At 40.5% G+C, this 21,932-nt stretch overlaps 1 protein-coding gene across 2 annotated transcripts in view; it reads left to right on the plus strand.

Annotated features, from left to right (window-relative positions):
• The window catches only part of LOC127415765 (DNA polymerase zeta catalytic subunit-like), a 130,948-nt gene that overhangs the window by 52,618 nt on the left and 56,398 nt on the right, over window positions 1-21,932 (plus strand). For both annotated transcript variants that reach the window (XM_051654656.1, XM_051654657.1), the window contains exons 9-11: window positions 4,102-4,238; window positions 9,030-9,158; window positions 10,904-11,138. In XM_051654656.1, the coding sequence (XP_051510616.1) occupies window positions 4,102-4,238; window positions 9,030-9,158; window positions 10,904-11,138 (501 nt within the window). The remainder of the gene's footprint in view (window positions 1-4,101; window positions 4,239-9,029; window positions 9,159-10,903; window positions 11,139-21,932) is intronic.

The raw sequence follows: 21,932 nt of genomic DNA on the forward strand, positions 1-21,932 counted from the left end.
TTCAGACAGAGGGCCAGAAACAGGGTGGAAAATGATTGTATATTACTAAAAAAAAACTTCACTAACATTATCAGTGGACTTCAGGGAAGATAGGAAAACTATATAAAAAAAAATTGCATTTCACGACCCCTTTAATTTTAATGGTCCTGTATCTCATTCCTGATGGAAGAGGCTGGAATGTATAGTGGGCAGGATGTGAAGGGTCGCCGATTATTTTGCTTGTTCTGTTTTTGCAACGTGTCATACAGATCTTGGATGGAGGGCAGACTACAACCAATGATCTTTTCAGCTCTCCTGATGATGCCCTGAATTTCATCCTCTCACTTGTGGAGATTGATCCAAATCACACAGTGAAAGATGAAGTCATGACGGACTCTGTAATGACTGTGTAGAACGGTTTCATCAGTGCTGGTGGAAGGTTCAACTTTTTTAGCTGCTGCAAGAAGTACATCCTTTGCTGTGTTTTCTCGATGATGGAGGCTGTGACTATGTTTACATGGACACCAGAAAGCAGCTTATTGAGAGAAAATGGGTTATTGCTAGAAAACAGCGTTCCTGTGTACATGCACTGTTTAAGTGGCGTACTCTTTAATCCTGAATACATGTGGCTCCATCAGTAAACAGCTTTCTCCACAGCAACTTAATTTTCCCGCAACGCTTATGTAAATAACATGCATGGCATCCGAGGAAGACTTCACTATTTAACTTTGTTGATTCGCTTTATTCTCAGATATTCCAGAGTTCTTGCTGTGTTTGTTTCCTTAACTTACTGTCAGGACCTGCAGCTGAATTGCGACGCAGTAGTAGGGGTTTCCCTCTTATATAAAACTCCAGGATACCCCCAATCTACGAGCGCATGTATGCGGATGTTAGGGACAATCGATATTTTACATTCGAGTGTATAAATCGGTATACACTGCCTGGCCAAAAAAAAAAGTCACCGTTTGGATTTAAGGCAGTGTTATGATCTGGGGTTGCTTCAGTTGGTCAGTTCTCGCCAAAAATGTATGCAATTATGGACGGAAATACATTTTGGGAAGTTGCATATGGTTGTCGAAACAATGCCACGATGAATGTCCTCCGTAGTCAAAGCTAAAGGCGGTCCAATGAAATATTAAAGTATGCAACTTTTTTTTTGGCCAGGTAGTGTAGTTTATAGTATGTGATTTCCACACTGTACTCCCAGAAATTTTGAATTCTTTCCACTGTGTTGACTTGTTGTTTGGCTCCATCCTATGATGTTTGTTATCCAGTCTGTATAACACCCATCAAAACGCCGCTTAAGCATTTACATGGCTACATTAAGTCGCGTTCACTGAGAGAAACCTAGGTGTATTAAACCGCTTTCTCTTAATCCTTTAAACGGTGTAAGGAAATCAGCGTTCTTGTTTACATGATGTTTCAGAACGCCACTTTCTGCAAAAACCCTGGAATAAACAGTTTTCTTAAGTGCATGTAAACATGGTCAGTGTTTTTGTCCCATTTTACCGTAGCTCTCGGGAGATTATTGTCCCTAAAAGATGTTACAGATGATGCGTCGATGACTAGTGGGAGTTGAGGTGGGGTGATTTCCAAAAGCCACAGTCAATTCCACTGTCTTTAGTGTGTTCAGCTCTAAGTTGTTAGAGCTGCACCAGGACACCAGGCGTTTCAACTCTTGTCTGCATGCAGACTCATAGCTATTCCTTATAAGGCAGATAATCATTGTATCATCTGTGAACTTTAGGAGCTTTATGAGGGGTCCTTGGAAGTGCAGTCATTGGTATATAAAGAGTATAGCAGTTTAGAGAGTACACAGCCCTGTTGTGCCCCAGTGTTAAATGTCAAAGAATCAGAGGTTTATTTGCCCAGTCACGCACACTGCTTCCTATTTGTCAGGAAGTCAGTGATCCAGTGACAGATTTAGTCTGGCACAGCCAGCTGGGACAGCTTAGTTTGTAAGAGCTCAGGAATAATTGTATTAAAAGCAGAACTGAAGACCACAAACAGAATCCTAACGTATCATCCAGTACAGTCCAGATGCTGCAAACTCAAGTTCACTGCATCCTCTGGAGACCTGTTGGCTCTGTAAACAGCAAGGGGTCCAACCAGGGGTCTGTGATGGTTTTAAGATTGCTGAGTACTTTTAAAGGTTTTCATGAACACAGACATCAAAGAGACTGGCCTGTAGTCATTTAGACAAGAGACCCTTTGCTTTTTTGGTACTGGGACGACTATGGAGTTCTTAAAACAGACAGGAGCTGAGCACAGGGCCTGAGACTGATTGAAGATGCCGGTGAAGAGTGGAGCTAGTTGGTCTGCACAGTGCTTCAGGGAGGGAGGAGAAGTCCAGGTGTTTTTCTTTAGTTTTGGGTTTTTTGAGTCTCTTTATGTCCTGTTCACAGATAGTCATTGTTTTTTTTGTTTTTTTTTGGAAGCAGTGGCTGTCGTCTCACAGACCTGTATATGGTGTATGGCTATGAGTAGGTTGAGGTTGTTTTGGAGTCTTTCAAATCTGCAGTAGAAAGTATTAAGATCATTGGTTAATTGACAGTCATTCATGGCACAGTTTGTTTTCTTTTTGTAGCTTGTGATTTCTTTCAAGCCTTTCCAGACTGATGATGGATCGTTGGCTGCTGACTGGTTTGTCAGCTATTCAGAGTACCTTTTCTTAGCAGCTCTGATTCTCTTCAACTTGTGTTTGGCCTTTTTTAAGAGGTCTTTATTTTCCGCTTCTGTATGCCTGTTCTTTATCTTGCCGTAGTTGCCTTAATTCTGGTGTTAACTGTTGTTTGTCATTGTTGTGTTTGACTTGTGTTTTGGTACAAACACAATTTTCTTTGCAGAAACTAATATATTTTGTTACTGTATCTGTATATTCATTGAAGTCACTTTTAGCTTCCCTGAAGACATTCCAATCAGTGGTCTCAAAGCAGCTTTTTAGCTCCTCGATGGCCTCACTGTTCCACCGTTTTACTGGGGTAATGCCAGGACAGGATGAGGAGAACCACGGTGTGGTCGGACTGTCCCAGGGCAGCACGAGGAGTAGAACGATTTGCGTCTTTAATCATGGTGTAGCAGTGATCAAGCATATTTCCCTCTCTTGTGGCACAAGTAACATGTTGTTGGTAGTTCTTTGCACAGATTTATGCTGTTAAAGTTTCCCAAAATGATGAGTAAAGCTTCCGGGTTTGCCTTTTCTACCCTTGCGATTTGCTCGACCAGCATATAATGCACATCACACATGCAGGCTTGTGGTGGAATGTACACACCGACTAGAATGAAAGAGGCAAATTCACGGGGTGAGTAGAAAGGTTAACAGTTTATAAGAAGGACTCCAAATCAGGGGAACATGTTTTCAGTAATGCTGTTGCTTCGCTACACCATCATTAATTTATATAGACGGCGATTCCTCTTAATTTAGCTGAGAGCTGCGGATCATGACCTGTTCTGAGGAGTTGAGAGCCATCCAGTTGCAATATGTTGTGCGGAATTGATTCCCACAACCAGAATTATGTAAAACAGAGAGAGATAAATGTTTAAAGTTCTTATTTGTGTTGAGAAGAAGCTGCAGTTCATCAAGTTTGTTCGGCAGAGAATGGAGGTTGGAGAGAATAATTCTGCAGTCCCCTTTGGCGAACGCGCACCAAGATGCCGGCACGCTTGCGTCTGATGCGTTTCATTGCGCTGATGAGGACTGCTGCGCCTTTGACTAAAATTTCTCTAAAAAACTGAAGCTGGACAGTTAAAGTTCGGTATCAAATCAGCTGGTACCTTAATTCGAAGGTTGAGCAACTCTTCTCTAGTGTAACTGATCGTGATAGGTTCACATTTTACAAAATAAATATACAAAACAGAAGAGGACGCAGCAATGATCTCACAAAAGCAGATCTTAGGCGGTATGTTAGCCTCAGTCACCATTCACTTTCATATAATGGAAAAATGATGCAACAAAAATGAATGGTGACTGAGGCTAACATACTGCCTAACATCTCTTTTTGTGTTCCACATTAAAAAGGAAGTCATGAAGTCAAGAACAACATGTGGGTGCATAAATGATGACAGCATTTACATTTTTTAGTGAACTGTCTCTGCGATAACGGATATTGTTTTTAACTGTAGGACTCAGACTGGCTCTGAAGTTGATGCTAATGAAGACTCTTTCACTGAGCTTTCCCTCCATCCTGCGGTCCTGAGCCCTGATGACTTACCCAGCATATATGCCAGCCAATTGGATGTGCACCAAGATGCAATCAAAGGTGAGGTGACTTAGTCTCCATATACGATGGATTTTCCAGCTGCTAAAAGAAAAAAGATCATTCATTTTTTTGTTTGTTTTTTTTGTTTTAGTTTTTTGGATCGTTCCACCAAAGACAAAACCTCACAAATGTGTGATTTGTACAACCCCAACCCCAAACAAAAAAGTTGGGACAGTACAGAAAATAATAATAAAAACAAAAAGGAGTGATTTGTAAATTTTATTCACCCTGTGCTATATTGAAAGCACTACAGCAACACATTATTTGATGTTTTACTTTGTGAATTTAATTATTTATTTTTTAAATATACCTGTACACTAATTTCAAATCAGATGATTCCAACACACTCCAAAAAAAGTCGAGATGGGCAAATTAGGACTAGTGACAAACTGACAAGTTGAAATAACAAAGTAATGTGAAACGGGAGATGTTAAAGAGGCAATATTGTTATAGTATATAAGGAGCCCCTAAAAACAGCCTAGTCATTCAAGAGCAGTTTGCCAACAGATGTGTTGGCAAATAATCCAGCGCTTTGAGAGCAATGTTCCCCAAAGACAAATTGGAAGGATTTTGGGCATTTCACCCTCTACAGTACACAATTTAGTAAAAGATTCAAGAAATTTGGACAAATTTTGGTGCATAAAGGGTGAGGCTGAAAACCACTTTCTACTATGGGTGATCTCCGATCCCTCAGACATCACTGTCTTAAAATCCATCATGCATGTGTAATGGATATCACGACATGGTCTCAACCTTTAGAAACCATTTGCCAAGTTAAGACTTTACTATGCAAATCAGAAGCCATACATCAACACTGTCCAGAAGCGCCACCGACTTCTCTGGGCTTGGCCTCATCTGAGATGGAAAGTAGAACACTGGAATCATGTTTTGTGGTCTGATAAGTTCACATTTCAAATCGTTTTTGGAAAAAAACATACATCGTGTTCTCCGAGCCAAGGATGAAAAGGACCATCCAAGCTGTTATCAGCGTCAGGTCCAAAAGCCAATGTCTGTCATGGTATGGGAGTGTGCCAGTGCCCATGGAATGGGTAACTTTCACATCTGTAAGGGCACCATTAATGCAGAAAGAACATTAAACATTAAAACCACTGACAGGTGAAGTGAATAGCATTTATTGTCTCTTTACAGTGGCACCTGTCAATGGGTGGGATATATTAGGCAGCAAGTGAACAGTCAGTTCTTGAATTTCATGTGATGGAAGCAGGAAAAATGGGCAAGCGTAAGGATCTGAGCGATTTTGACAAGGGCCAAATTGCGATGGCTAGGCTACTGGTCAGAGCATCTCCAAAACGGCAGGTCTTGTGGGGTGTTCCCGGTATGCAGTGGTTAGTACCTACCAAAAGTGGTCCAAGGACAACCGGTGAACCAGTGACAGGGTCATGGGCGCCCGAGGCTCATTGATGCATGTGGGGAGTGAAGTCTAGCCTGTCTGGTCCGATCCCACAGAAGAGCTACTGAAGCACAAATAGATGAAAAACTCTTTCAGCAGGATAATGCGCCCAGCCACTCTTCAAAAATTGTTCAGGAATGGTTTGAGGAACATGACAAAGGTGTTGACTTGTCCTCCAAATTCACCAGATGTCAATCTGATTGAACATCTTTGGGATGTGCTGGACCAACAAGTTCTATGTTGCTGTGTCTAGTGCTTTAGTAGGTACTTGTGATTCGGATCAGCATTTGTCTTCTTATCTGCATTTGTCATAAACTCGTAGTAATGGTGATATTTCCATTTAGTAAAAGCATTGGTAGTCCATATTGCCAATGCATTTAAAGGGGCCGCATTGAATTAGAAAACAAATGTTATCAATAGATGTTAAATTTCTCTTTTCAATTCAATTTTGTTTATGCAGAACTGTTGAAAGTCTAAACAGTATGTAACACAAGTGCATCATAAGTAACTGTAATTAAATTACTAAAATATTACGAGTAATCTCTTCACTTTTTCAAGGAAAAAGTATTTTAATTACAGCAACTTTGTACTTATTACTTTGTAACATATTATACCCAACACTGGATATATAAAAATTTTGGAGCAACATATGCTGCCATCCAAATGCTGTCTTTTCTAGAGATGTTCCGGCATTTTTCAGCAGGACAGCTGTAAACCACACACTTCCTGGATTGCAAGTGCATGGATGCGTAAAAAGAGATTGCAGGTGTTATACTGGCCTGCCTGCAGTCCTGACCTGTTTCCAATTGAGAATGTGTGGTGCATTATGAATCGCAAAATATGGCAACGAACGCCCTGTACAATTGAACAGCTGAAGACCTGCATAATGGATGAATGTGGGAAAATTCTTCTTGCTAAACCAAACAAATTTGTGCCTTCAGTACCCAATCGCCTAATAAGTGTTATTAGAAGAACTGGTGATGTTACACAGTGGTAAACACTCCACTATCCCAACCTTTTTGGAGCGCGTTGCAGTCATCTGATTTTAAATGAATGCATTCAAAAGGTAAAGCATCAAATAATGTGTTGTTGTTGTGCTTTCAATATAGCACTGGATGAATCAGATTTACAGTTCACCCCTTTTTATTTTTATTATCTTTTTCTACTGTCACAACTTTTTCAAAATTGGGGTGATATTTTAATTTGATGCATATGTTGTTCTACAAAATAGCTTTGTTGGACAGCTTGACGATACTCCTTGAAGGGACAGTTCTCCCAAAAAATTTTAATTCAAGTGTTGTTCCAAACCTGTATAACTTTCTCTCATTTGTGGAACACAAAAGGAGATGTTACGCAGAAAGTTTAGCCTCAGTCACCATTGACTTACACTATATTGCCAAAAGTATTCGCTCACCCATCCAAATAATTGAATTCGGGTGTTCCAATCACTTCCATGGCCACAGGTGTATAAAATGAAGCACCTAGGCATGCAGACTGCTTCTACAAACATTTGTGAAAGAATGGGCCGCTCTCAGGAGCTCAGTGAATTCCAGCGTAGTACTGTGATAGGATGCCACCTGTGCAACAAGTCCAGTCGTGAAATTTCCTCGCTACTAAATATTCCACAGTCAACTGTCAGTGGTATTATAACAAAGTGGAAGCGATTGGGAATGACAGCAACTCAGCCACGAAGTGGTAGGCCACATAAAATTACAGAGCGGGGTCAGCGGATGCTGAGGCGAATAGTGCGCAGAGGTCGCCAACTTTCTGCAGAGTCAATCGCTACAGACCTCCAAAGTTCATGTGGCCTTCAGATTAGCTCAAGAACAGTGCGTAGAGAGCTTCATGGAATGGGTTTCCATGGCCGAGCAGCTGCATCCAAGCCATACATCACCAAGTGCACTGCAAAGCATCGGATGCAGTGGTGTAAAACACGCCGCCACTGGACTCTAGAGCAGTGGAGACGCGTTCTCTGGAGTGACGAACCACGCTTCTCCATCTGGCAATCTGATGGACGAGTCTGGGTTTGGCGGTTGCCAGGAGAACGGTACTTGTCTGACTGCATTGTGCCAACTGTGAAGTTTGGTGGAGGAGGGATTATGGTGTGGGGTTGTTTTTCAGGAGCTGGGCTTGGCCCCTTAGTTCCAGTGAAAGGAACTCTGAATGCTTCAGCATTCCAAGAGATTTTGGACAATTCCATGCTCCCAACTTTGTGGGAACAGTTTGGGGATGGCCCCTTCCTGTTCCAACATGACTGCACACCAATGCACAAAGCAAGGTCCATAAAGACATGGATGAGTGAGTTTGGTGTGGAAGAACTTGACTGGCCTGCACAGAGTCCTGACCTCAACCCGATAGAGCACCTTTGGGATGAATTTGAGCGAAGACTGTGAGCCAGGCCTTCTCGTCCAACATCAGTGTCTGACCTCACAAATGCGCTTCTGGAAGAATGGTCAAAAATTCCCATAAACACACTACTAAACCTTGTGGAAAGCCTTCCCAGAATAGTTGAAGCTGTTATAGCTGCAAAGGGTGGGCTGACGTCATATTAAACACTATGGATTAAGAATGGGATGTCACTTAAGTTCATATGCGTCTAAAGGCAGGTGAGCGAATACTTTTGGCAATATAGTGTATGTTGTATGGAAAAAAGGATGAAAGTGAAAGTTTACTGAGACTAACATACTGCCTAACATCTCCTTTTGTGTTCTACTGAAGAACATACAGGTTTGCAACAAGAGGTTGAGTAAATTATGACAGAATTTTCATTTTTGAGTGAACTATCCCTTTAACTAATGTTAATGTGCTTCCTGTGCCTCCGCCAAGCCAAAGTCCCTTTTTCAAGAGAAGTCAACCCACACAGCGGCCATCTTTGGAATGCTCCCGGGCAGCTATCTTTCTATGTTAACAAGCGGCATGAAAGTGCAGCTCCTGTCTACTTGAAAGGATAATGACCAAAATCTCCCAAGACGGTTGGTCAAGATTACGATCACAGAACATATTTCAAATTAGCAGCAAATGGTATAATTGAATATGCTTTCTTTTGCTTGGATCACGCTAAAAATGCTATTTTTCAGGCTGGTTCAGCTAGTGCGCATGCACATTATCGAGTTGAAGACAGGCGATCTTTCTATCTAAAATCTGATTGGCTCTTACCTGTAAGGCAGGACTTCCTTTTCAATGTTTGGCTGTTGGGCGCTCCAATTTCTCCCATTCATTTAAATGGAAGTGCTCCCCAAAAAGCAACAACATAAAAACAAGACTACTGCACACAGAGAAAAAGGAGTGGAGTGGGCGGCTTTCCCGCAGACTTTCTCAGTGTTTGGCAGTTATGAAATTAATAATGTCTGATGTCATCTTTTTTTCTTTTCTCCACACAGAAACAAAAATGCTTTGTGGCAAAGATGCTGAAGTGGCAGTTGTTGATGAAGAGGCCATTTTGAGTTTGCTGGAAAACAGTCAGACCTTCCACCCTCCCTCTCAGAGATCCAACCAATCAGCAATACTTGGTATTAAAACTATCATGGATAAAATTGATAAAATCTTTAAAAAAAAAATAGAATTCATTGAAATTTCTGTAGTGAATATAGATTTTTTTTTTTTTTTTTTTTATAATTATGATCAACTCTTAAATATTTCATCAGCTAGAAATTGTTCTTCGTGAGGGCAATCTCTGTAAGTCACAAATGACTGAAAAATTCTTGAAATGTATTATTCAAAAGAACTAGGGATGGGTCCGATACCTTGCTCTACTGGTACTTGTACTCGGAAAAATGCTCCAGTACCAAAAACTGATACCATCTGACATATGAATGTCATTACGTAAACATTCAGCCCAAAAATTAAAATCATGTTATGTCCTAGTGAGATTATTTAACCACAAAAGCTGCGATTTAAAGAGATAAATATATAGTTTGCATGTAATTCAATTGTGGGCGCTTGTGAATGTGTGGAGACAGTGTTGTGCTGACACCAGATGCTCGTACCTTTTAAAGCTCCTCCTTGGCTCATACAGAGAAAACACCATCATGAGCATTGCACGCTCTGTTTGTTGCAGATGACAGTAAACGGAGTGCAGATTCACATTGTAGCACAAAGCACATATAGAGTACATATTTATTTAATTAAATAGCAGCCTTTTTGCGGTTTAATAATCTCTTGAGTCACGTAGTGACCGACTTTTCCAGAGTGGGATGTTGCGTCATAACGTCAGAGCTCCTGGGTCAAAACACTATAGAAACACTTCAAAATAAAAGCTCTGTCAAAGTCAAAGCTAAATTTATAGGAAAAAAGTATGACAGAAATATATCACTATTGTAAAGTTATGTAATATTCACTGTAATGCTACTAATAATAATAATAATAAATCAGTAGTAATTATATTATACTTAAGCAGTATCTAACATCTGTGATTCTCTGTTATGCATCACTTTATTTGCAAAATATAACAATGTACAAATTTGTATTTTAAAATACTCTTTTGTATTTTGTATTGTGCTGTGAGGTTCTGTATACAAGCACTTCATTTGATAAAAAAATAATGCAATATGTTGAAAATTAATTGTTTTATTTTCATTTGATAACATTTTTCATTAATTCATTATTTAAACAATTTTGATGATAAAATTGAAATAAACTGTTGATATGGAGTTCAGAAAAACAAAATACAGCGTGACGAAGAGGAGGGCGTGGCCAGGCCGTGATGGTATACGCCCACGTCTTCCCTCGTCTCTCCTCCAGGATCACAGGAGGCGGGGTGGACCACCGGCTGACAGAACGGCCAGAACAGCAGCGTCTCCCCTCCAGAGATGGGGGGGTGGTGGTTAATCATACCAGTGGCACCCCGACCTGAATCAGGCGGGGGAGAAGTGTGATGAGGAGGAGGGCATGGCCGGGCCGTGATGGTGCATGACCGGTGCTGAGTTAGCTGATCAGCGGGAGAGCGAGATAAAGGGCAACCGGAGGCGCCAGTTCGAGAGAGAGACACACGTGGCCGCGTTGCATGTGTGTCTGTGTTTTGTTTGTTTTAAGTTAAGTTTGACATTAAAAACTTTGTTTACTGTTCAGCCGGTTCCTGCCTCCTCCTTGCCCATCCTTGAACTGTTACACACAGGTATCAACGAGTACCAAAAATGAAGTATTGGTACTCACACTCATTCTCTAAAAAAATGGTAATGGGACATCCCTAAAAGAACCCTGAGACTAGATTTGATTTGTTTTCAGATTGAATTTATTTTTTATATTTTGTTAACAGACAACAGTCAAGACCAGGCTATGGTTGATCTGCTTGAGGCTTTGGCTGATGATGGGTTTAGAGCCGACAGGTCCAGAGCAGTGTCCCAGCAGCGGCTGTCTGGAAGTGCTAGCTGTATCTATAACAGTGATGATGAGGAGGCGGGGCCTGAGCTGGAGAAAGAAGAGGCGGAGCTCAGTATAATAATGTCACAAAGATGGGACAATGACATGCCAGAACACTCCCCCAGGAGAAGGTGGCAAACTCTCTCAAACTTCCTCTTGAGATTTTCAGAATTTAATTTGTTTAAAATTCCTGGTTGCAGTCTTATATAGTTAGTCAGATATATAATCTTATAAAGATAAGTTTGAGCAGCAAACACAACTTATGAAGCCTATTCTTAACTGATTTTAAGAATAGGTTATGGCTGGCTCACATGTTAACTTGGCTATCTTAATGGGGGCATACCATAGACCAGTAATTCTCAACTCGGAGGGTACGCAAGCAGGTTCCAGGGGATACACGAAAAGAATAGGATTTTGCTTTGTTTAACCTATAAAACGAAAATGTATGACTTAAATTTTTGGAATTAGTGCTGGTTAAAAATATAGATTATCTGATTAATTACGATTTCAAATTATTAAAATCCTGAGATACATCTTTAAATATGAGTAAAACGAGTTTTACTCGTTCTGTTTAATATGTGTCCAAAGACGAGATCCACACAATCCATTTTTCATGAAATAATGTTTCTTTTTATATACTTTTGTTGTTTACAGTCAGTCGCTTATCAAAAACAACAAAATAAGAAACAAATAATTCTACTAAAGAAGCCATGCGACTCCATTCTAGTTAATATTCGCGCAACCAAAACAAAACACTGAACTGCCGGTCTTCTTAAAGAGACAGCACCATTTAAGCACTTGTTCTACAAATCAGTGTAAATTCTTGTAAATAGTACAAATTATGCATGTAAACAATACACTGTGTTAGGCCTAACAATACAGTGCATTCATAAAGTATTCAGACCCCTTCATTTTTTTCACATTTCGTTATGTTGCAGTCTTATGTTAAAATGCTTTAAAAAAAAAAAAATATTTCACATCAATTTATGCTCCATACCCCATAATGACAAAGCAGAAACCAGATTTTTGATAACTTTGCAAATTTATTCAAAAGAAAAAAATGAAATATCACATTGACATAAGTATTCAGACCCTTAACTCAGTACTTAGTTGAAGCACCTTTGGCAGCGATTACAGCCTCAAGTCTTTTTGGGTATGATGTGACAAGCTTTGCACACCTGGATTTGGGGATTTTCTGCCATTCTTCTCTGCAGATCCTCTCAAACTCTGTCAGGTTGGATGGGGTTCGTCGGTGGACAGCCATTTTCAGGTCTCTCCAGGGATGTTTGATTTGGATCAAGTCTGGGCTCTGGCTGGGGACTTTCACAGAGTTGTCCCTAAGCCACTCTTGCTTTGTCTTGGCTGTGTGTTTAGGGTCATTGTGCTGTTGGAAGGTGAACCTTCGGCCCAGTCTGAGGTCCTGAGCATTCTGGACCAGGTTTTCATTAAGAATATCTGTGTATTTTGCTATGTTCAGCTTTCCTTCAACCCTGACCAGTCCCTGCTGCTGAAAAACACCCCCACAGCATGATGCTACCACCACTATGCTGTGGTGCACTAGGTGATGAGTGGTGCCTGGTTTCCTCCAGAAATGATGCTTGGAATTGAGGCCAAACAGTTCAACCTCTGTTTCATCAGACCAGAGAATCTTGTTTCTCACAGTCTGAGCTCTTTAGGTGCTTTTTTTGTGTCTTGCTCTGAGGAGAGGCTTCCGTCTGGCCACTCTGCCATAAAGCCCAGATTGGTGTAGTGTTGCAGTGATGGTTGTCCTTCTGCAAGTTTGTCCCATCTCCACACATGATCTCTGGAGCTCAACCAGAGTGACCATCTGGTTCTTGGTCATCTTTCTTACTTCTCCCCTGATTGTTCAGTTTGGCTGGGCGGCCAGCTCTAGGAAGAGTTCTGGTTGTTCCAAACTTCCATTTAAGAATTATGGAGGCCACTGTGCTCTTGGGAACCTTCAATGCAGCCAACATTTTTTGTAGACTTCCCCAGATCTGTGCCTCGACACAATCCTGTCTCTGAGCTCTGCAGGCAGTTCCTTTGACCTCATGGCTTGGTTTTTGCTCTGATATGCATTTTCAGTTGTGAAACCTTATATAGACAGGCCTTTCCAAATCATGTCCAATCAATTGAATTTGCCACAGGTGGACTCCAATCAAAATGTAGAAACATCTCAAATATGATCCAGAGATGGGGTGCACCTGAGCTAAATTTCAAGTGTCATAGCAAAGGGTCTGAATATTTGTCAGTGTGATATTTCATTTTTTTTTTCTTCAGAATTTTTTTTTATTGATTCACATAAATGAACACCAAAAAACAAAACATATATATATATATATACACAGAATCAATCTTAACCCCCACTATTACCCCTCCTAATCCCCAATCCCACCTTGACCCCAACGACATCCCAGTGGTCGCAAATGATATAGACACACACACACACGCACAAAAAAAATAATAAATAAACAAATAAAAAAATATAATAATAATAATCACCTATCCATAAATGACATATACCCGCCCCATTTCTCCATGAACACGCTGTACCTCCCCATTCTTCTAAATGACCCTTCCTCAAAGGCCGCCACCCTTCCCATCTCCGAGCACCACTCCTGAAAAGAGGGTGCTCCAGCCAACCTCCAGCCCTTCAAAATGATCTGCCTGGCGATCATAACACTGGTTAAGATCCAAATCTTTATGTGTCTATTTTCAATGTCGATGACCGCCCCATCACCCAAAATACAGAGTCTGGGGCAAAATGATACCCGAGTGCCTAATACATTGCATACCAGACTCGGAACCTTTAACCAAAACTCCTGGATCTCAGCACACCCCCAAAAGACATGGGTTATGTCTCTGTCCTCTGATTGGCATCGCCAGCAGGTGGGTGTGTCTTTAAGGTGAAGCCTACAATCTAGAAGGGGGTCCAGTAGAACCGATGTAAAATCTTGAATTGCATAAGGCACACCCTTGCGCCTCTAGATGCAGTCTTGATGTTTTTTAGAATCCTAGCCCACTCTCCCTCCTCCAAATCCAAGTTTAAATCTTTCTCCCATAATCTCTTGAGAGTGGTTGAGGCTCCGTCCCCCAGACTCTGAATTAACAGGGAGTAATACACTGATGCCTCATGACCTTTTCCAAAAGCAGTAATCACCACTCTCATAGTATCTGCCACTTTAGAGTGGTGTATGCTATTCCCAAAAATAGTACAGAGCAAGTGGCGCAGCTGTAGATACCTAAATAACTGAGATCTGGGATCCCAAAATGTTGAACCATATTTTCAAAGGATCTCAACACACTACTCTCATATAGGTCACTGAGTGTAGTAACACCCCTCACAATCCACTCTGACCAGCAGAAAGGGGACTTATTAAAACGTAGTTTGGGGTTCAGCCATAAGCTCGAGGCAACATTTAGATAAATATCCGAATTAAACACACTGGACACTTTTGTCCATACCGAGTGCAAATGCGAGATAACGGTGTAATTTAACTTCTCTGGTTAGATTGATAGAAAGGCTTTGCAATGGCAAAATAGTGGCAAGAACTTCCTGTTCAATACAGAACCAGCGAGAGGCTCTTTCCGGTGGAAGCGACCAATGAGCCAAATGTCTGAGACAGAACGCATAATAATAAAACAAAATCTTGGGTAGGCCTAGCCCAACTTTGTCAATTGGCCTATGCAGCTTACTGAAATGTAATCTGGGACGCTTACCATTGCAAATGAAAGACTTCTCTAAGCTCTCAAATTCTTGAAATAAGAGAGGGGGACATCTATAGGGAGCGACTGTAGCAGGTAGTTGAATTTTGGAATACAGTTCATTTTAATAACATTAACCTTCCCAATCATCAATAAATGTAATGATGCCCATCTGCCCACATTGCTCGAGCATAGATCTAGTAGGGTCAGAGACGAATAATCAAATATCATCTGCGTAAAGCAGAAGCTTATGCGCCATACCTCCTGCCATCACCCCTGAAAAATCCTCCTCCTTTCTTATCGTGGCTGCTAATGGTTCCAGAGCAAGACAGAACAATAATGGGAAAGAGGGCAACCCTGCCAGGTGCCCCTATCCAGAGTAAAATAATCTGAAATTAATCCATTTGTTTGTACCGCCGCCACCGGGTGTCTATAAAGTAACTTAATTCATCCAATAAAAGTATTCCCGAACCTGTATATTTCCAAAATCTTAAAAAGATAATCCCATTCTACCATATCAAACGCCTTTTCGGAGTCAAGTGAGATGGCAGCGGCCGGAGTCTGATCATTCACCACTGACCACGTGATATTGATGAAACGCCTAATGTTATCAGAAGAGCTGTGGCCCCAAATAAATCCCACCTGATCTAAATGTATAAGAGATGTCATTACTTTAATTTTGGTTAGCCAAACTTTTTGACAATATTTTTACGTCTAGCTGGATCAGGGAAATTGGACAGTAACTCTTACATTCGCTTGGATCTTTGTCCCTTTTTAAGAATCAGACTGATCCGGGCTTGTGTCATGGTTGGCGGAAGCTTTCCATTCTTTAAGGATTCCATATAAACTTCTAGCAAAAGTGGAGCCAGTTCTGTAGACAGGGCCTTAATTACCTCAACAAGCTCCTCCAAAGTTATCTCAGAATCGAGAGAATTTCTTTGCTCAGTCATCAATTTAGGGAGTTCTAATGGTTCCACAAAGTTTCTAATATCTTCATTAATAGACGAAGACATGGAAGTATAAAGCTCAAGATAGAACTCTTTAAAAGCATTATTAATATCAATGGCTGTGGTAGATATTTCACCACCAGCAGATGTTATTGAGGGAATGGTAGAAAAAGACTCTCTCTGCTTTATATATCTAGCCAAAAGCTTCCCCGCTTTGTCCCTTGATTCAAAGTATGACTGTCTTGCCCTGAATAACCAAAACCCCACTTTCCGCGACAAAATAGTACTATATCTGTATTTCAATCGGGTCAATTCTCTGAGGCCATCAGATGACATTCGGTGCTTCAGCTCTGCCTCGGTTCCTTTAATATTCCCTTCCAACTCCACGAGTTCTCGAGCTTTGGATTTTTTGATGAATGAGGCATAATGTATGATCCAACCCCTAAGAACCGCCTTAAGTGCCTCCCAAGCCATGCCCACAGAAGATACAGAGGACCAGTTGGTCTCCATATAGACATTGATTTCAGCCTTTAACATTTGTTGGAAATCAGGATTTTGCAAAAGGGATACATTAAAGTGCCAACTATATGATTGCTTTTTCTCCATATGTGGCAACACCTCTAAACTCACCAGGGCGTGATCTGAGACTAAGATGTTTCCAACTGAGCAGTCAACAACAAGGGACTTATATATATATATATATAAATCTATTCTAGAATAAATCTTATGGACTGATGAAAAGAATGTATAGTCCCTACCAGATGGGTTCAAAAGTCTCCAAATATCTGCAAGACCAAGATTTTTACACATCCTGAGAAGCATCAATGTTGCTCTAGGGGGCTTACACTTGCTTCACTATGATCAAGGACTGAGTCCATCAATAGATTAAAGTCTCCTCCCAATATTATATCATGAGGGGTGCCAGCGGCTTGCAACATCCCTTTAAGATCTATAAAAAAAAAAAACCTGATCATTAGCGTTAGGTGTGTAAATATTAGCCAAAAATATTAGCCTTTGCCCCTGAATTTCTGCTAAAACAATAATGACTCTTCCTAATTTATCTTTAATCTCTTTGATACATTTGAATTGTAGATGTTTACTTATCAATGTAATCACTCCCCTGCTCTTACTTGAGCCAGCAGTAAAGAAAACATGCCCACCCCATATCTTCCGAAATTTTTCAGCTTCCTGCAGGGAAAGATGCATTTCTTGAAGAAACACTATCATATTTCTTACAGTTAAGAAAATAAATATTCTTCCTTCTTTTAGTGGGGTGCCCCAACCCATTCACATTCCACGTGGAGGAAGACAGTCCACTCATATTAACACTTGACATTTTGACATATTAGGAAAAAATAGACTGTGTCAGAAACAAGATTATAAAGTCCACATTCCCCATTAGTGCAACAATCAAACCCCGAACCGAACAAACAGAAAAAAGAAAAATGTGTGCATTAACCCTGCGCACGACAGCACCAATCGCCGTCCATCCCTCTAAACTCAAACAGTCCATGTACGCCTACGAGAGTCCCTGTGACAACTTTGCCATCAGATTGCTCAAGTCCGGTGTTTCTGTACAAATTTTGTGAGGGAGAATTACATAACAGAAAATACTCTGTTAAACAAACTCCGGTCAATAGGCAGAATAAACACAAAGAATGTGTAGATTCATTCCCAGAACTGTATCGAAGGTGTGTTCCTCCACAAAACAAACTCCAGCCTGTAGCAGAACCAGCACAAAAAAAAGGAAAGAAATAAGGGCCTTTCAGTTTCCTCAGACAGTCAACCGAATGTTCAGTGAGCCGGCTGTTTCATAAGTGCAGCAGATGACCTAATCATTCCAACGACCTTCACAAAATACTCCACAAAACAAACTCCAGGCCACAGAAGGCAAAAGCACAAGGCACGTGCAGATTCATCCACAACTGTCCCGAAGGAGTGTTATTCCACAAAACAAACTCCAGCCGCTAGGCGGAACCAGCACAAAAAGAACGAGACGAGCTCATTCGGAGGCAACGTGAGAAACACACCATGACTTCCTCAGTCCATCAATTTTATGAAAGACATCACTTGCTGTGGGCATGCAAATACTCTGTGGCCATCCTTAGCATCCATTCTGAACCCAGCCGGGAACATCAGTGCAAAAGCGACCCTCTGTCGATGCAAAAGCCTCTTGAAGGAGTGCCAAAAAAAAAAAAAAAAAAGGTGCCCAGCTTCCTCAGACAGTCAAGAGTATGTACAGCGAGACAGCTCACTTGGGGGCCACATGAAAATCACCAAATGGCTAACTCACCCCATTGACTCTATGAAAGACAATGCATGCTGGGGACATGTAAATACTTTGCAGCCATCCTTTGTATCTATTCTCAGCTTGGCCGGAAACATCAGTGCAAAAGCGATCTTCAGTTGATGTAAGAGTTTCTTGCATTCCTTGAATCGATCATGTTTCTCTCTTGTTGAATTCGCAATATCTGGGAACAAGAAAATGCTGTGGTTCTTCCAAGAAAGCTTTCCTTTGCGCCTCGCGCAACACGAGATCTTTATCGGATGATCTCAGAAATTTGGCCAGAATTAATTGGGGCCTGTGTCCCTCCGCGGATCTGCAACCCGGGACTCTGTGAGCTTGCTCTATTTCCAGCTTATGGCCTGTTATGTTGAGCAGACTCGGGAAGAGCTCATCTAGGAATTTCACCATATCTCGGCCTTCCTCGTTCTTAGGAATTCCAACAATTCGGATGTTGTTTCACCTACTATGATTCTTCAAATCCTCCAGTTTTTCCCAAACACATTGCAAGTCTATCTTGGTCCCTAGCAGATTAGCAGCTAATTCCCTCTCTGATGACTCGATCCGTCTCTTGACGTCCCCGATTCTTGTAACCAACTCAGAGAATTTTGTTTCCATCAGAGTAACTGATCGACGTATTACAGCAAGATCCTCTAAGTCAGCAACAACTTTTGTCAGCATTACAGACATGCTCGTCAGTTGGCGTTGGATTTCTCCCGCCGAACCATCCAAATTGAGTCCCTGGTCTGCGGGCCTGTCTGAAGTATCAGCTTGAGCAAGTACGTGTCTCTTAATATGTCCAGAGCCCGAAGATTTTGAATTCTTTGACATGTTGACTTCAAAGAACAGATATGTAGCAGGGTGTATCGAATCTCACTGGTTTATGACATAAAAATAATGAAAAACTAGCAAAGTTTTACACGTGTCACGTGACTCCCAGTTTTTTCTTTTTAATACATTTGCAAATGTATCAAAAATCTGCTTTTTGCTTTGTCATTATGGGGTATAGAGTGTAGATTTATGCAAAAAATTATAATTTAAGACATTTTAGCATAAGGCTACAACATAACAAAATGTGAAAAAAAAAAAATTATACTTTCTAAATGCACTGTATATAATGTGTGTGTGTATATGTATGTATGTGTGTGTATATATATATATATATATATATACAATGAAAAATTAATGATAAAATATTGAACAATTAATATTTTGCAATGTACCAATTTAAAAGGTTCCTGTATAATTAAAAGCATTATTCAGTTCTAATTGCACATTTCAGTGCTCATTTGACCCAGATTGTTTTTGTTTTTGTTGATGAATAAATGACATAAATGGCAACTTCATATTTTCGTTTTGTGCATCAGGGATATTACAATGTTAAGGTTAAATAATATTTAGGTTTTGGTACATACAGTATTGTGTCGATGAAGGGGTCTTAAGCCTTACTGATGGTGCTTTGGGGTACTTTTGGCAAAAAAGGTTAGGTCATATATACAGTTGTGCTCAAAAGTTTGCATACCCTTGGAGAATTGGTAATATATGTACCATTTTTAAAGAAAACATGAGTGAGCAGGCAAAACACATTTCTTTTATTTCTTATGGGATTCATATTCAGCTGTAGGTTATAACAGAATGGCACAATCATAAAACAAAACAAAGAAAAAAATGAAATGACTCCTGTTCAAAAGTCTGTATTTCCTTAGTTTTTAATACTGTGTATTGCCCCCTTTAGCATCAATGACAGCGTGCAGTCTTTTGTAATAGTTGTCTATGATGCCCCAAATTCTTGCAGGTGGTATAGCTGCCCATTTGTCCTGGCAAAATGCCTCCAGGTCATGCAAAGTCTTTGGTCGTCTTGCATGAACCGCACGTTTGAGATCTCCCCAGAGTGGCTCGATGATATTAAGGTCAGGAGATTGTGATGGCCACTCCAGAACTTTCACCTTTTTCTGCTGTAACAACTGGAGGGTCAACTTGGCCTTGTGCTTAGGGTCATTGTCATGCTGGAAAGTCCAAGAGCATCCCATGCGCAGCTTTCATGCAGAAGAATGCAAATTGTCTGCCAGTATTTTCTGATAACATGCTGCATTCATCTTGCCATCAGTTTTCTCAAGATTCCCCGTGCCTTTAGAGCTCATACACCCCCAAAACATCAGTGAGCCACCACCATGCTTCACAGTGGGGATAGTATTCTTTTCACTATAGGCCTTGGTGACCCCTCTCCAAACATAGCGCTTATGGTTGTAACCATAAAGCTCTATTTTCGTCTCGTCACTCCAAATTACAGTGTGCCAGAAGCTGTGAGGCATGTCAAGGTGTTGTCGGGCATATTGTAACCAGGCTTTTTTGTGGCATTGGCACAGTAAAGGCTTCTTTCTGGCAACTCGACCATGTAGCTCATTTTTGTTCAAGTATCATTGTATTGTGCTCCTTGAAACAACCACATCATCTTTTTCCAGAGCAGCCTGTATTTCTCCTGAGATTTCCTGTGGGTTTTTCCTTGTATCCCGAACAATTCTTCTGGCAGTTGTGGCTGAAATCTTTCTTGGTCTACCTGACCTTGGCTTGGTATCAAGAGATCCCCGAATTTTCCACATTTTAATAAGTGATTGAACAGTACTGACTGGTATTTTCAAGGCTTTGGATATCTTTTTATATCCTTTTCCATCTTTATAAAGTTCCATTACCTTGTTACGCTGGTCTTTTGGCAGTTCTTTTCTGCTCCCCATGGCTCAGCATCTAGCCTGCTCAGTGCATCCATGTGAAAGCTAACAAACTCATTGACTATTTATACACAGACGCTAATTGCAATTTAAAAAGCCACAGGCGTGTAACCTTTAATTGCCATTTAAACCTGTGTGTCACCTCGTGTTTCTGTTACAATGCCAAACATTCAAGGGTATGTAAACTTTTGATCAGGGCCATTTGGGTGATTTCTGTTATCATTATGATTTAAAAAGGAGCCAAACAACTATGTGATAATAAATGGTTTCATATGATCACTATCCTTAAATAAAAGACAGTTTATTTATTTATTTATTTATTATTATTTTTTTTTTATTTATTTTTTTTTTTGCATGATCAGTCATATTTTCAAAATCAATACCAAAATTTCACAATTTCTGCCAGGGTATGCAAACTTTTGAGCACAAGTTTTATATAATATATATATATATATATATATATATACACACACACATAGTTGAAGTCAGAAGTTTACATACACTTAGGTTGAATTCATTAAAACTCATTTTTTAACCACTCCTCAGATATCATATTAGCAAACTATAGTTTTAGCAATTCGTTTAGGATATCTACTTTGTGCATGACATGAGTAATTTTTCCAACAATTGTTTATAGAGAGATTGTTTCACTTTACTTGACTATATCACAATTCCAGTTGGTCTGAAGTTTACATACACTACGTTAACTGTGTCTTTAAGTAGCTTGGAAAATTCCAGACAATTTGCATAATTTAGCTTCTGATAGACTAATTGGAGTCCATTGGAGGTGTACCTGAGGATATATTTTAAGGCCTACCTTCAACCGCAGTGCCTCTTTGCTTGACATCATGGGAAAATCAAAAGAAATCAGCCAAGACCTCAGAAAAAAAAAAATCGTGGACCTCCACAAGTCTGGTTCATCCTTGGGAGCAATTTCCAAACGCCTCAAGGTACCACGTTCATCTGTACAAACAATAGTACGCAAGTATAAACACCATGGGACCATGCAGCCATCATACTGCTCAGGAAGGAGACATTCTGTCTCCTAGAGATGAACGTAGTTTGGTGCGAAAAGTGCACATCAATCCCAGAACAATAGCAAAGGACCCTGTGAAGATGCTGGAGGAAACAGGTAGACAAGTATCTATATCTACAATAAAACGAGTTCTGTATCGACATAACCTGAAAGGCTGCTCAGCAAGGAAGAAGCCAATGCCCCAAAACTGCCATAAAAAAGCCAGACTACAATTGCAAGTGCACATG

The sequence above is a fragment of the Myxocyprinus asiaticus genome, chromosome 25, assembly GCF_019703515.2.
Source record: "Myxocyprinus asiaticus isolate MX2 ecotype Aquarium Trade chromosome 25, UBuf_Myxa_2, whole genome shotgun sequence".
Lineage (NCBI taxonomy): Eukaryota > Metazoa > Chordata > Actinopteri > Cypriniformes > Catostomidae > Myxocyprinus > Myxocyprinus asiaticus.